This window comes from Octodon degus, unplaced genomic scaffold (genome assembly GCF_000260255.1).
Source record: "Octodon degus isolate 3935 unplaced genomic scaffold, OctDeg1.0 scaffold00119, whole genome shotgun sequence".
Classification (NCBI taxonomy): domain Eukaryota; kingdom Metazoa; phylum Chordata; class Mammalia; order Rodentia; family Octodontidae; genus Octodon; species Octodon degus.
Genome location: NW_004524695.1, coordinates 7,688,166 through 7,702,842, shown reverse-complemented (window position 1 = coordinate 7,702,842; position 14,677 = coordinate 7,688,166). Strand labels below are relative to the sequence as shown.

The following is a 14,677-nucleotide window of genomic DNA, read 5'->3' as shown; positions in this document are numbered from 1 at the left end:
TAAAGGTGACAGTGGCCTAAAGAAGTATGAAATAGCCAAATTTTGAAATCTCTTGGCAAATACCTCTTCTGTGTTCTATAATCCAATTATCTGAACACAATGAGCTGCACAGGTGGAGTGACCAGGATGTTACAGAAAACATTTTCCTTGGAACAACAGAGTAAACGACATCCATCACCAGCAGAGACAGGTAAAGAACACTGCTTCTACTGTCCTCCAATGAGATAAGAAGTCAGATGGCCACGCTTCCAGTAACCATGCCAGCTGAGTTTCGCCACGGTTTTTAAGTGCATGCAAATACAGTTAAACAATATTCCAGGACTCATTATGACAGCAATATGAATGAACACAATGACTATACTCATGAATAATACACCCAGGCAGAACCTTTGCTTTAACACTTCAATTGTTCCCTCACATTCTTTTTTTTTTTTTTTTTTTTTTTTTTTTATGTATCTTGTTGTTGTTGTTGTTTATGCATTTGATACAGGGTCTCACTATGCAGCTCGGCCGTATAGTGATCCTCCTGTTTTCAGCCTCCCCAGCACTGGGATCACAGGCGAGCGACACCACCCCCAGATTCAGTGGCCAGCTCAGAGCACCTGGGGGTGGGGCCAGTGCAGATGGGGATCGAACCTTGGTCCCTGCGATTGCCTAAGCAGGCGCTTAGTCTACTGAGCTATCTCGCTGGCCCTTCTTCCCGTTCTTTTCATGCACATGCACATTCAAAGGAAAAGTGCAATCTTGACACATGCATGCGTATTTGTCTTGCAGTTTTTATAGTCTGAAAGCATCATTTTCCATGGAGGCGTATTAGCACCTTAATTTAATAATTTACCTCCTTTGGATGATTTAAGAGGCTTCTGATCCTTTACTGCTATGTTGAACATCCTTAAGGATAAATTTTATTTTCTTACAGTAATTTCACTCCTACAAATTCAGTCTATTATGGGATGTGAACTTTAAAATCTTCTTACTTGAAATTTATAGCAAGATTGCCTTCCAGAAGGGTTATACCAATTTATACTCCCACCAGCAGTGTGTAAGAGTTTGCATCTCATGTTTTCAAAAACACACAGGCAACCTGAATTGCGAACATGATGAGAGAGCAATTATCTGCCTGAATCTGGCCTCGGCTGGGAAAAGGAACTGTGAGTTCTTGCTGCTGCCCTCAAAGAAAACTCAATTTGCACCCTCCTGTGAGCAGAGGAGAAGCATCAGCTCAGTATCACAAACCCAACAGGGATGGAGAACCAGGTTTCTTCCAAGTGTTGAGCTTGCCCCCCGGAAAACAGGTAAGTACTCTCGTGCTTTTTGCAGCCCAAATTCATACCAAGAAAGATAAAGAACACTCACCACTATGGGCAGCGGTAGCACACATGTACCTGGTGCATCACCTGTGCCATTAATGGCAGTCCAGCCCATAGAAAACTGATCACTTGAAATTTCAAGTCCCAGAACAGCCTAAAGAGCAAGTCTATGTGTTCTCCAAAATTAAAAGCACATACAGACGTTCTCTGACGCAAACACTAATCACACCCAGTGTCCCTCAAGTCCCATCTGGGCGTACTGTAAGGACACGAAAAAGTGTGTCATGCATTTTAGAACTGCACACATGCTCACCAGAGACATGACCTCATCAGGATGATTTACGACACCATGTCAAGTTCAAAACACCATCTCGTCACGAAATGCTAGATGCAGTACATCAACTGCAATAAGTAGCAGAGTTCAATTAGTTCCATTCTGAATGAGAACACGTGATCGTTTCCATGACTGAAATGAGAAACAGGCATGGGCAAAGAACCTCTAGTTGACAACTTCTGATGTGAAACATCTTGTCAATTTCAGAGTGGTGTGTACCTCTCACTTGCCGACTGGCCTCTCCAAGGACGTGGGTTTATACCAGTAAGACACCACGTGCCTACAATGGTAGGAGAAAATAACAATCTATCAAAACAAAAGCCAACCACAGACCTTCTAAAACCTGACAATATGGCCACTCAGCAAGAAGAGAGGCAAACTGCATGTGCTATTTGGGTAAAACACATTTTCTTTATATTCCTTGCCTAGGAACGGTGTCCTTTCTAGCTCAAACATTCTGCAGTTTTGTGTGTAGTGTCAGATTTCTTAATTTGAAGAGATCCCAAAAAATGCCACAGAATAAACATCACCTGCGGACATTTATCAAGATGCTGCTGCTGCTGCTGGAGTGAAGCTGACAGAAAGTGACAACATCCTCCTCAGCTGTCAGGCCCCAAGCCCAGCACACTTCACAAGCACATGGCTTTGTCCGCCAAATGCCCTGGATATTTTTTCCCTGTGGTAACTTTCCACAATTTTGATTATACTAAAAACGATTTGAAAATTATTCAAGAGTTCATGGTTTTAATACAACAAAAAGTGAGACATAAGCAGTAACCACAGACGTGGTCAGTAGAGGAGCTCTGATCCCACACAATCAGGAAAAGGAGATAGCTGTATGCATGCAATGTACAGACTCATTAAGCACTGGACGTGAGTTTCCAGTTCACACAACAGGATTTACTTTCCCTCCCAGTTCTGGAGAGCAAACACCCAAAACTAAGATGTCAGCAGGGTCGGCTCCTTCTGGAGGCTCTGAGGGAAATCTGCTCCGTGCGCCTTCCTTCGTGTGGTGGGGGGCAATCCATGCCACTCCTGACATTCCCTGGCCCCCGGCTACATCTTTCCACTCTGTGCCTCCATCGTCACATGACTACCTTCCCTGTGTGTCAGTGTCTGTCTTTCACAACCTTCCAACTATGGACACTTGTGATACTGGATCTAAAGCACACCCTGCTCCTGCACCTCCTCACCTTACCTAATTACCTCTGCAAAGTCACCACTTCCAAATCCTAACCTAATAGGTTCTGTGTGCACATGAATTTGGGGAAGACCCTATCAAGCCTAGTATACAATGGTGTGGTCACAATTTAATGTTTGATTTTAAACATTTAATGCATGATTTTAAAGTAGGTAAATGCACACTTATGCCTCAGTCTTCACTGGCTTCCATCTCTTGTGACCATGCCTGGTGTACACAGGGTTCCCAGTCAGTGTCTGTTAACTAGTGAACCAATGAGTGCTTGATGCAGAACGGAGCCCTTTCCTAGCGGTACAGAGCTAGCAAATGAGAACATCTCTTACATGAACCCGGCCACCATGCCCAAAGTCAGAAATGACTAGCACACACTAAGGTGGTAAATAAAGATGGGAGTCTGCAAGGCAATCTCAGCGAAGAACCTTTAATGTCTAGAATGCTTCCTCATCCCTGAGGTTTCTCATCTACATTTCATCCAATAGCAATTATTAATGTACTGACTCTGCTTTGATGGCCTTCCAAGAACCCCACCTAGTTAGGGAGAGAGCACCATCTCTCCTTTCACAGCCATGTATAATCAGCTCATGTGGAAGGTGGAAGGGTAAAGCTTATGTGTCATCTGGACTAGGTTAAGGGACGCCCAGACCACTCATAAAGCACTATTTCTGGGTATGATACCGAGAGCTTGTGAATTAAAAGTAAAGCGTATTTACCCTCACGAATGTGTCTGATTCAGCTCATTGAGGGCCTGGACAGAAAAAGGCAGAGGCAGGGTGAATTCCTCTCTTTTTGAGCTAGAACATCAATCTTCTACCTTCAGACATATGAACTCCATGTTCCCAGGCCTGAGACTTGAAGACACCCGCAGTGCCTAGCCCAGATCCTCAGGTCCCAGATCCTCAGCCTCAGACTGGGGTCACACCATCAGCCCCTCTGATTATCAAGTCTTCGGGACATCACGTCCTCCACAATCCTGAGATAATTCCCTTAAACAAGCCTCTTTATTCTTGCATTTGTTCATTGTTTCAAGAGCCCCTGCACAAATACACACATACAGTTGGAATCAAGTGTGTAAATAAATAAACCAGATGATGGATAAGCAAATTGTGCAAATGATGAGCGAAGCCACAGGTACCTGGGTGTCAGCTCCACACCCAGGCAGCTGATGACAGTGACTGACAAGTCATGGCAGCACTGGTAAGCAAAAGCCAGGTGAGAGACTTCCTGCCACCCCGGGTCCAAAATGCATTACTGGACTCCAGAGTGGAGAAGACAAGGTATAAGGGAAACTTTGTAAAGATGAGCCCTTTGAGTTGTATTTTTTAATGAAGTGAGAGGTTTCCAGATTACCAAAGATGGGAAAAGGTTTTCTGATCAGAGCACAGAGCTATGAACTAACCCTGCAAGTGTATACCATAAACTCCCTATCAAGCAAAGGAAGTAGAAAATGCCAGGCCAGGAGGCAGAGAATTCAGCAGGGGCAGATCAGCACTTGCGCTGCAGTTTAGAGCCTCATCCCCACAGCTAACAGGGCAGAGGGGCAAGGTGGAGGGAAGGACAGCCAGCTTGGCAGGCACCACACACTGCGGTTCAGGCTGCTGGCAGCAGGTGTGAGAAGCAGTGAATGGAGTCTAGCCAGTAAGGCCGCTGGCCTGATAGTGACATGGAGATGGAGGCGATAAAAGAGAGGGAGGTGGCTTTCTGAGACCTCCAGGGTACCAGCGTCATGCTTCTGTGCCCTGCAGAGCCATTTTCCCTGCTGGACTACCGTTCCTACTGCCTAAAGTGCCTCTGGGGCTCAGAAACTATCACAGAAATGAATGAGCACTTCCTGTCCTCAGAAGACAAAAGCATATACATGAGAAACGTGCAACAACGTACCTAAAGACTAAAGTCAAAGTTTTTCGTTTCGGTGGGTGCAGCATCACATGCCTATAATCCCAGGACTCTGAGAGGCTGAGACACGAGGACTGCACGTTAGAGTACTGCTTCAGTAACTTAGCAAGATCTCAAACAAAAAAATATAAAGAGCCGGAGCTCTAGATCAGTGTGGAGGCCTAGGGTTCGATCCTCAATATGGTCATGAAGAGGTGAAATACTTTTGTTCACCACCCTAACCGGTACGGCTAGAGGGGATGTTCAGTAATAAGAACAAGCCTCCTGGACAACAGCAGAAAAGGAAGGAGGGCACCTGGTTCATCACTTACTGGCCACCTATTAAGTGCCAAGAATTCTTCCAAATTTGGGAGGGCTTCCAGGTGAAACCAAACCAAAAAGTTTGCTGATCATACACCGTGGGCACTTGTCAATGCTGTAACTTCCCATCTGTAACATTATCTTTGTTGCTCCCACATTTTCTGTGTCTTAACAACACTACAAAAAAAAACCTTAACATCTGTAAACTTTTCCCAGAAAAATGGAAGAAACGTGCTTCACGAAGCTACTAGAGAGACACACGGTGGGAAGAAAAACGTAAAGTCCCAAATACATGCCAGCCTGGTGACACTCACATAATTTCAGTATTCTGGGAGGCGGAAGCAGGATGGTACGTTCAAGCTCACCTGGGGAAATTTACCTAGACATTGTCTCAAAATAAAAAATAAAGAAGGGCTTGGGATTTAGCTCCAGTTCAGAGACGCTGGGTTCAATTCCTGTGCTACAAAAATTAAAATTAAAATTTTAAGAAGTTTAAAATCCCAGAAGCCTACGGGTAACAGGAAGCCTATGGGATACACGAAAGGCCATCTAAGACCAAAGCACAGTTGTGAAGATGCAAATGTTGCTCCCTAACAATGCCCTTCAGCTCTCACAAGCCTTCTTCTCATGGGACAGCTTAGTTTAGCATAATTCGTGAAGCTCACAGATATGAAAAGTCATAACCCCATCTTCCTCTGCTGCACACCAACAACCAAGGGAATCGGGTGCAGCTGAGCTGCAGGAAGATCTCCATTCTTCCAGACCTTAGGCCTCTGCAGTGAACAAACCAAAGTCCTTGGTAATGTGGCTGATGCACCTTCACCAGGAACAACTCTGCTTCAGTGTTCATTCCTTATGATTCAAACAAAGCTGTTCCCGAACTAACCTCAAGAGAATATAGGAGTTTCACTGGTCCATCCAGTCTTTACCAAGTGACCATGGCTTGCCACTTAAGGCTGCTGTGACGGACAAGATTTTTACACGCATGTGGGGTCCCCACACTGCATCAGGCTTTTATTACCCTTGTAGTTGGCGGAGCCCAAGGGATCAAAGAGAGAGGCCAGGGAAGCCAGGGCATGGCCAAGCAGGTCAGGGTAGCAGCTATCTATCTAACGTACCATGGAAGAATTCTGTATTATTAACTAAGAGATGAAAATGGGCAGTGGGACAGATGTGCACAGGGTACAGTCCATGACCTTGACCCTAGCCCCCAGCAGAGCTAATAACCTTACAGAACAATCAAATCTTTGATCTCACTCTCCTTACCACAGTATCCTACCAGCTGGCTTCACCTGCCATGATGATTCTTACAACCTTCATGTTTACAGACCCTACAAGACTGAGTCAGTGCCAGCGCTCACCCTCCCCCACCGCCAAGTTAAGATACTCACCCAGAAAAATCTGTAGTGAGAATGCCATAGTGGAAGATGTATATCCGGCTGATGTGGCATATTGTAAGGTATCCCATTGCTACAAAAAAGGTGTATCTAAAACCAAAAGCACAGATGACTTGGTTATTATGCATAACAATAATGCACTCAATACATGCTCCCTTCTCTCTCCCCCTCACCCTCCAACAACACAGAGGTCACCAAGTCTTCACTGCCCCGGCTCTGTCTCAGTCCGTCCCCTCTCCTCACCCTTCCACCCGTTCTTCTCACCTGGACCACACTGGATGCTCTCAGCCCTGACAATGGAATCATCTAGGCAGCCTCATGCACTACGGATGCCAGGGCCTTGCCCCAGACATCCCGGGTCACTTGCTACCAGGTGTACCAGGCAGGTATATTTCAACCGGCCGCCAGGCCTGGGAACCACTGACCTGTGAGATCTGGCATGGGGTTCTTTTCTTCACAAATCATCACATTTTACATGATGATCTTGACAAAATACAAATCAGCACTACACTTCTGACCCCTTCTCTTGGCTCCCATTCCCCTGGATTTCTTCCCACGCTTCTGGCTAATTCTTCCAAAGCGCACTGATAACCTTCTTCCACCTACTCTTTCTTCTGCCTACTCCTTCTTCCACCTACTCCTTCTTCCGCCTACTCCTTCTTCTACCTACTCCTTCAGTGTGAGATGCTGCACTCAGGACCTGCCCTACTCATGCCTCAGGCTTCACTTACCACTTTATTAGTCAATACCCCCGCCTGTCTTCAGAGGCAGACAGACTGGACACAGTATAAATGAGTAATGCACACATAAGCCGCAAGCACAGACACCTACGAGTACTCACATGCACACTCTTGTGTGCAGTTTATAATCAAACTGCAATTATAAATATATGTGACAATCTGTGCAGTGGGCTGAATGTGTCCCCTTTTCACCCCCTCAAAATAAAACAACTGAAATGTTGAAGTTTAACTCCAGTGCAATGGTATCAAGAGGTAGAACTTTGGGGAGGTGAATGAGCTATTAAGAGTGAAGTCCTCGTGAATGGGATTAGCTCCCTTATAAAAGGGATCCCAGAGAGGACTTTCCAGCCTCTTTCCACTGTGTGAGACTACAATGAGAATTTGGCCATCTGACATCCAGAAGGAAGTGCTCACCAGAACCCAGCCGTACCAGCTGACCTCTGAATTCCACCCTCCAGAGATATGAAAAATGTGTTGTTGTTTACAAGCCACCTTGCTACAGGACACTGCCGCAGCAGCCCCAGCACATCGAGGCTCTCTGATTACCGACTGTCTTTCTTGATTGCAAGTTCCGTGAAGACAGAGCTGGCCACGTGCATCTTGTTGGCCAAGTCCACCTATACTGTGCTGAGTGAATAAACAACTCTGGAAAACGAACCCAGAGCTCAGCTTAGGGTCACGCCTCACTGCCACTGAGCTCATCCTACTCCATCTGTCCAACCCCATCCCCTGCTCCCCGCACTCCCACTGTCTGCATTTTTCTAGTGCTACATGCTGACTTATGTAATTGTCATATTAAACATTATCTATCTAGTCACTGGTTTCTCCAGCTTATTGGGTATCCCAATCACTGGCTTAACACAGACAAGAGGTTTGGTTATGTTAAAAGGAATAAACTGAAATGAATACATATATTAAACATTTTAAATGATTCAGGAGCCCATCAGATACATATACAAATTCTGAAGACAACTTTTTAAAAATATATTTGGTACAGGGTCTCACTACGCAGCTTGGACTCATAGTGATCCTCCTGTTTTCAGCCTCCCCAGCGCTGGGATCACAGGCGCATGCCACCAAACCCAGTCTAGGTGGTCAGCCTGGTATACCCGGGGTGGGAAGGGGCTGGCAGACATAACTTTTAATGCGTATCATAAAACAGAGAAGATGAATATATTAATATTATATTGAAATTCACATATTACATTAAAATATCACAAGAGGACTAAGTCAATTTAAGGAATGGTATAGTAAGTAAATAAATGTTAATTCAATAGCAAGAGAGAGACAAGAAGCAGGGAGTCCAGCAAACTCTTAAGGCCGTACATAACCTTAAGTTTTCTTTACCGTTATTTAAGATGATGCCTGCTACACCTGAACTCTGAAGGCTGACATATGGAGGACTTGGTCTACAGTGCAGCAGTGTTCAGTGGTGAGGTGGAGGCATAGCTGCTAAGTTCTGGCTGAGTGGGCTGTTCGGGGTGGAGCAAGGACTAAGCTGCTGGCGCAGGAGCCCTTAGAGCAGTACCTCTCTCCACAGCCCCCTCTTCTTTGACACCCCTCCTACCGTGCCCTTCCTCTCGGAGGTTCTTCCTTCCCGCAGGAAGAAAAGCAGTGTAGCCGGGGGAACATGGCCCCACCCCATGAGCCAAAGTACATCCTTCCTCCCCTAAGCTATTTATACCAGGGATTTTGTCACAGCTACAAAAAGCCGACTAGCACAAACTTACAGGTTAGTATAAGTTAAAAATCCAAAATCTAAAAAAGCTCTAAAATCTGAAACTTTTTCTTTTTTTTTTTTTTCCTGTGGTACCAGAGATCAAACTCAGGACCATGAGCTCGCCAGGCAGGTGCTTATGCCACTGAGCTATCTCCCCAGCGGTGAAATCTGAAACATTTTCAATATCATGTTGGTACTCAAAACATTTCCAATTTTGAAGATTTCAATTTTCAAATGTTTGAATTTGGGATGCTCAACCATTGAAGTCTAGGTAAATAGTTCAAAAATAAAAAATTAGAAATCTAAAACTTCTGTCCCAAGCGCTTCAGAGAAGAGATACTCAACCTGTACTGTACAAAACGATTGTTGTATGCCTTGGATTCATTCATCTTTTCCAAAACAGAAAGGCAGATAACAACGCAAAAGCCTAAGAAAAGCTCCCTTAAGACTTGAAGCAGGAGCACAACAGAGCAAGACCTGGTTGCCCCAGCATCCCTTCCCTTTCCCCACCCAGTCCACAGCTCCAGGCAGAAGCAAGGGGCAGACTCTTCCAGTGCAGGTGAGCTGCAGCCAGGCAGCTACTTCCCTTTGTCCTCAACAGGAGTCCACCCAGACCTTGGCCTGGCTCTCAGGGTGAAGCAGGCTCCCATCAACTCTTGTAATTAGACCCCAGCTGTCCAGGGTGCGGCAAGAGTGCTGAATCTTCATGCAGTGGAGCACTGTGTTCGTGCCCTGGCCAGGCCTGAAAATCTAAGGAATCCAGGAGTGGTTGAGAAAATAAGCATTCCAGAGGCAGACTAACAGGAGCGCAAACCCCAGCCCTGGGTGGGAAAAGTAAACCATGGTGTGAGAAGTTGAAAGAGGAGTTATTTTAGGGAAGAGGGTGCAGCAGAGATCAATACAGGAGGGATGTATTGACTGGGGGTTGGTCACATGAGTGTGTAAATTTCATCCAACAGTATTTACTCAGCTCTCTGAGCTTTCCTTTCCTCATCTCGGAGAAAAAAACTACATTTCACAGAGCTGAGCTAGGAAGAATATATTTGAAATAATGAAATGAAGTAGTAAGTGATATATTAAAAAAACAGTTGATGTACCAAAATTATGAAATATGTTAAGAAAAATCTGTTCTACGAGTTGGCACAAAGCAGAAACTCCAGAACTGATAACTGTACCATCAGGTTCTCACACTGAGGTCTGTCCTGGGAGACACAAACCACTGCTCCAGGTGCTTCATACATGGTGAACTGAGGCCTGTGACGCCTGCCCAACATAATAGCAGGGAAGAGAGCACAGAAGGTACCCTCAAGAGCTCTCCCCAAATTCCTGAGAAACAGTTAGTTCAGAAGTGGGTACATGGCAAATGGCAGCAAACAGTAATTCTCGCCTCCTCCTCCTCCTCCCAGCCATATGACTGAACCCTTACTCCTGGCTGAGGGAAGTAAAAAAAGAGGAACAATCCATAAAGAATCTTCACTCTTGAAGATATCTCACCTCCAAACTATTATAAACCCCAACCTGTATACAGAGAACTTGTGCAGCCTGTCAAGATCTCCTAACTCCAGTCTAGTGCTTTGTCCATGAGTCGATAAAGAATAACTTTGGATGTTTTTTAGAATTTACACTGAGCCCACCCGTTGGGAACAGTGGCCCACTCTCTTCCCGTCTTACTGGCAACCACACAAGCAAACAGAAGGAGAAGAACGTGCATCTTTCCTTCTGACTGGTATGGAGGAGCTCTCTGCTAGCACAATACTACTGTGATGGAACACTCACTGTCTGTTGTGACCAGCTCAGCTCTGCCACGGCTAGAATATTCCATTCCCAGGCACCAGAGCCCAGGGTCAGCCATGGAACAGGTGTTGAAAATGGGCTACGCCCACCGGCGTAACACAGTCGTAAGGCAGAGCTAAGAAATTACATGTAGGTAGTAGGAAGGGCTTAGCAAGGTGTAACATTGTTATTAATCATTTAATTTTTAAAACTTCAAAGCTTTAATCAGCATTTTGTCATATTTAAGGCACACCAAAACATACATCTTTTAGAACAGCAAAACAGATCTCCTGTTTCCCTTCTGGAAGAAATGATACTATCAAGGATGGCCCTTAGTAGAGAGATGAGTAAAATGCAAATGCTCACAGCTCACTTGAATAACAAGTTGAATGATTATAAAGCTTAAAACCCTGTAAATATATTTTCCTCTTAAAATCATAAACTGGTATCAGATGACCACAAAATTATACACCCAAAGTTAAATGCCAATGTTTTTAAGAAGGAAAACTACTGTCTGGATAGTCTTACTAATCACAGTTTTTCTAAAAAAACAACAAAAGGCAAAAAGCATTTGCTTTTGAGACAAGCTATCAGAAAAGAACTCAGAAAAGGGCAAGTGCCTTTTAAAAGCAACTCATTTATTCATCCCATAAATACTTACTTGTGCCAGGTATTGTTCTAGGTTTAGGGCATGCAACAAGAAGCAAAAGGGAGAGCTTTTGTCCTCATGGAACTTACATTCCAGTGACCCCAGAAGGCAGAGTCAACACTGAATTGTGAGCAGGACCATGGGAAACACAGACAAAGTGAAACAGCTACCCTGGGCATTGCAGTGGAGAATCCAAGCACAGAACCTTCTGGATGGAATTAAGTTATGACTGCACTTTAAACTAAAACATCATAGCAAAAGTCCTTTTTGCTTTGTAAACAGCTTTGCTGTAGAGATTTAAAGTACACAGTTCAATAAGTTTGACACATGCAGTCACACAGAAAACCATCCCCAAATTCAAGACCTTGTGCAACATTCCCTAGAAGTTCTCTTGTGAAGAAGCACGGGAACATAGCCTAGAGAAGGTGATATTCACCACTTGTGGAAAATGGTAAAAGTACATCTTCCTCTTGGAAATATATTTCAAAAATCACACAAAAAGCTCACTTTGCATTGCTCTAATTCTTACCTGTGAATATTGCTTACACTTGCAGTGACCATAATGCCATAACACATTAATACCAGAACAAAAAGATGTATGGAATACCTTTAAGACATAAACAAAGAAATATAGTTCATATTAATGCACCTAATAATATTCATGATGAATATATTTTCATTCTAATATACCTATTGGCTACTCCACCTCAATTCCTAGCCCTATCAAAAAGTAAGAGATCAGTTTACTCACATTGATATAAAGATGTAAACCAAAATTGTTCTGTATAATTAAGATATTATACCTTAAAATAACACCAGGAAATCATGACCTAGTCTGCCAAACACAGCACTAATAATGTCAGGAATCATCCTATAATTGGAACACTACTTTTCTTCATATCTGTATACAAATGATGACCCAGAAAAGGGAGTTCTTTCTTAGAACTTAATTTTTTTCCAAGTACAACACCAAAACCAGGCTTTCCCAGGTCCCAAGACCCAGTGGTTGATTCAAGACTTACCTTTTCTCAAATGTTTGCTGAAGAATTAGGAGCAGTATTCTGATACCCTGAACAAATTCACACATTTTCTGAAGATACAATTCTAGACATGTTTCTCCCTAAAGCTTCTCTAAGAAGTGCTGCTCCCAGATTAACCTAGCAGAAGAAAGTCAAATCTACCAGCGTTAGCATTCTCTATCCACGACAGAATAATTCAAAGTCCCTAAGACTTACACTAAAACTAGGGTTCCACTAGAAATGCAGGGCAGACCCCCATGTCTTCAGCAGGGGTGCTGTAAATACACCCATGTCTGTGAAGGTCAGAAAGGGTTCCTTCTCAGCAAAAATTAAATCTTAAAGCATCCCATTCATAGGATTGTGCAAGTCTACTCTTTTTTCTTTTGGAAAATTAACTACTTTTAGTAGTATGGGTTTTCAGGACATTCACCATGTGGAACTGGTACATCTACACATCTCATCTTACATCTTTTTCCTTCCCCTTCCCTTGTCCTGCCTTTTGCACCCAGGGCCCAAGTCGCCTTCTTATCCCCACGAAGTCCACCCTAGACTTCCTGTCATCTATCTTTTGTTCTTCTCTTTATTTATATGCTGGCTTTCTCATATGAGAGAAACCATGAAATGTTTAACATTTTGTGTCTGGTTTAATCTCAGTTAATATCATGGCCCAAACATGTGTCCATTTGCCTACAAACAACTCAAATGTATCCTTTTTTCTTGCCCAGCAGGACTCCACTGTACATGTACCACATTTTCTTGCTGCATCCATCAGCTGGTGGACCTCTTGGCCACTTCCAAGATTCAGTTATTATGACTAATTTTAAGAAAAAAGTCATTGACATCCACTGAGCAGTCAGTTTATTGGTTCCATTTTCTTACAATAAATACTTTATAATTCATATTCAATTCACATTTTACAACACAATATCTCATAATATTATATACTTCTTACCTTAACTCAAGGCCAAGAACACTGCCATCAAACCCTAAAAATTAGTTCATAAAATTCATACTACTGGGCATGGTAGTACACGCCTATAATCTCAGCTCTTGGGAAGATGTAAACAGGTGGATCACTACGAGTCTGATCTAGTAGTGAGACCCTGAACACCCTGTAGACCCTTCCCTAAGATACAAAAAATAAAATAAAATAAAATTCATACTCACCAGCCAAAGCAAAAAATTACAAAATAAATGCCCAGAATGGTGGCGATTGCATGCCGGACCTCAGAACTTGTTTTCCCAGGATGTAAGTAGATGCGAAACCAGAAAGCAGCAAGCAAGGCGAACAGCTGGCAGGCCACGAAGTTAACCTACGGGGGGACACAGAACAGACACATTTGCTATTTGCCTCCGTGTGAATTCACGTCCATTTTCTCAGTGGCCAGAGCTTGATGAGGCTGCAAAAGGCCCTGGCTCTAACCCTCGCACTGCAAAAATGATCATCTCCCACTCAGACTTGGTGAGAGACAAAAAAATCAGCGTACGTCCATATGACATCAGAAATTATAAGCTACATCTTGGAAACAGCCCAAATGCCCATCAACTGATGAATGGATGAAGAAGATGTGTTTTTGTTTTTGATTTTTATGAGGGAGTATTACTTTGCCATACAGGAGACACTTGAGACATTTTTAGCTAAATGAACATACCCAGAGACCATTCTCGTAAGTGACATAAATCAGACACACATGTGTAAATGCCACATTGTTTCTCTGGTGTGAGAAACTTAAAGTGTAAATAAAAACCAAAATGTATAGCAGACATTGTAAAATAGGAAGAAAATGTTCAAATGGAACAGGGAACTAAGGAGGGGGGAGGAGGAAGGAGAGAAAACAAAAGAAAAAACGGAAACAAAGTTTTTGTAAATAAAAGAGGAAGGGTTGAAGGGCAGGTCCGGAAATGGAAGAAGAAAAGAATCAAGTTACATCATACATAGGTACAAATTCTCCATGATGAACATGATTGATATATATAACTAAAATATATCAATAAAGGCCATCCAGATAGCAGACTAAAGCTCCTCCTTAGGCAGATGCAGGGAGGGGCTGGATCCCTGGCATGCAGTGCTGGCCCTACCCCGGGGGCACACCGAAACAGGCAGTGAGATTGGGTGTGGTGGCACATGCCTGTAATACCAGCTCTTGGGAGGCTGAAAACAGGAGAATCACTATGAGTCTGGTCTGTGTAGTGAGATCCTGTAGACCCTGTACTAAATACATACAGTATTTTAAAATTTAAAAAAATAAAATATACCAATAAAGGGCCAGCCAAATAGCTCAGCGGTTAAGACCAAGGTAAAGCAAGACCATCCAGTAGAAAAGTATGAAGTCGAAATATA

At 43.5% G+C, this 14,677-nt stretch overlaps 1 protein-coding gene across 1 annotated transcript in view; it reads right to left on the bottom strand.

Annotated features, from left to right (window-relative positions):
• The window catches only part of Mboat1 (membrane bound O-acyltransferase domain containing 1), a 108,727-nt gene that overhangs the window by 37,721 nt on the left and 56,329 nt on the right, over window positions 1–14,677 (bottom strand). Inside the window, exons 2-4 of the mRNA XM_004640153.2 lie at window positions 13,504–13,649; window positions 11,847–11,924; window positions 6,430–6,525 (exon numbers count right to left, since the gene is read on the bottom strand). Of these exons, the coding sequence (XP_004640210.1) occupies window positions 6,430–6,525; window positions 11,847–11,924; window positions 13,504–13,649 (320 nt within the window). The remainder of the gene's footprint in view (window positions 1–6,429; window positions 6,526–11,846; window positions 11,925–13,503; window positions 13,650–14,677) is intronic.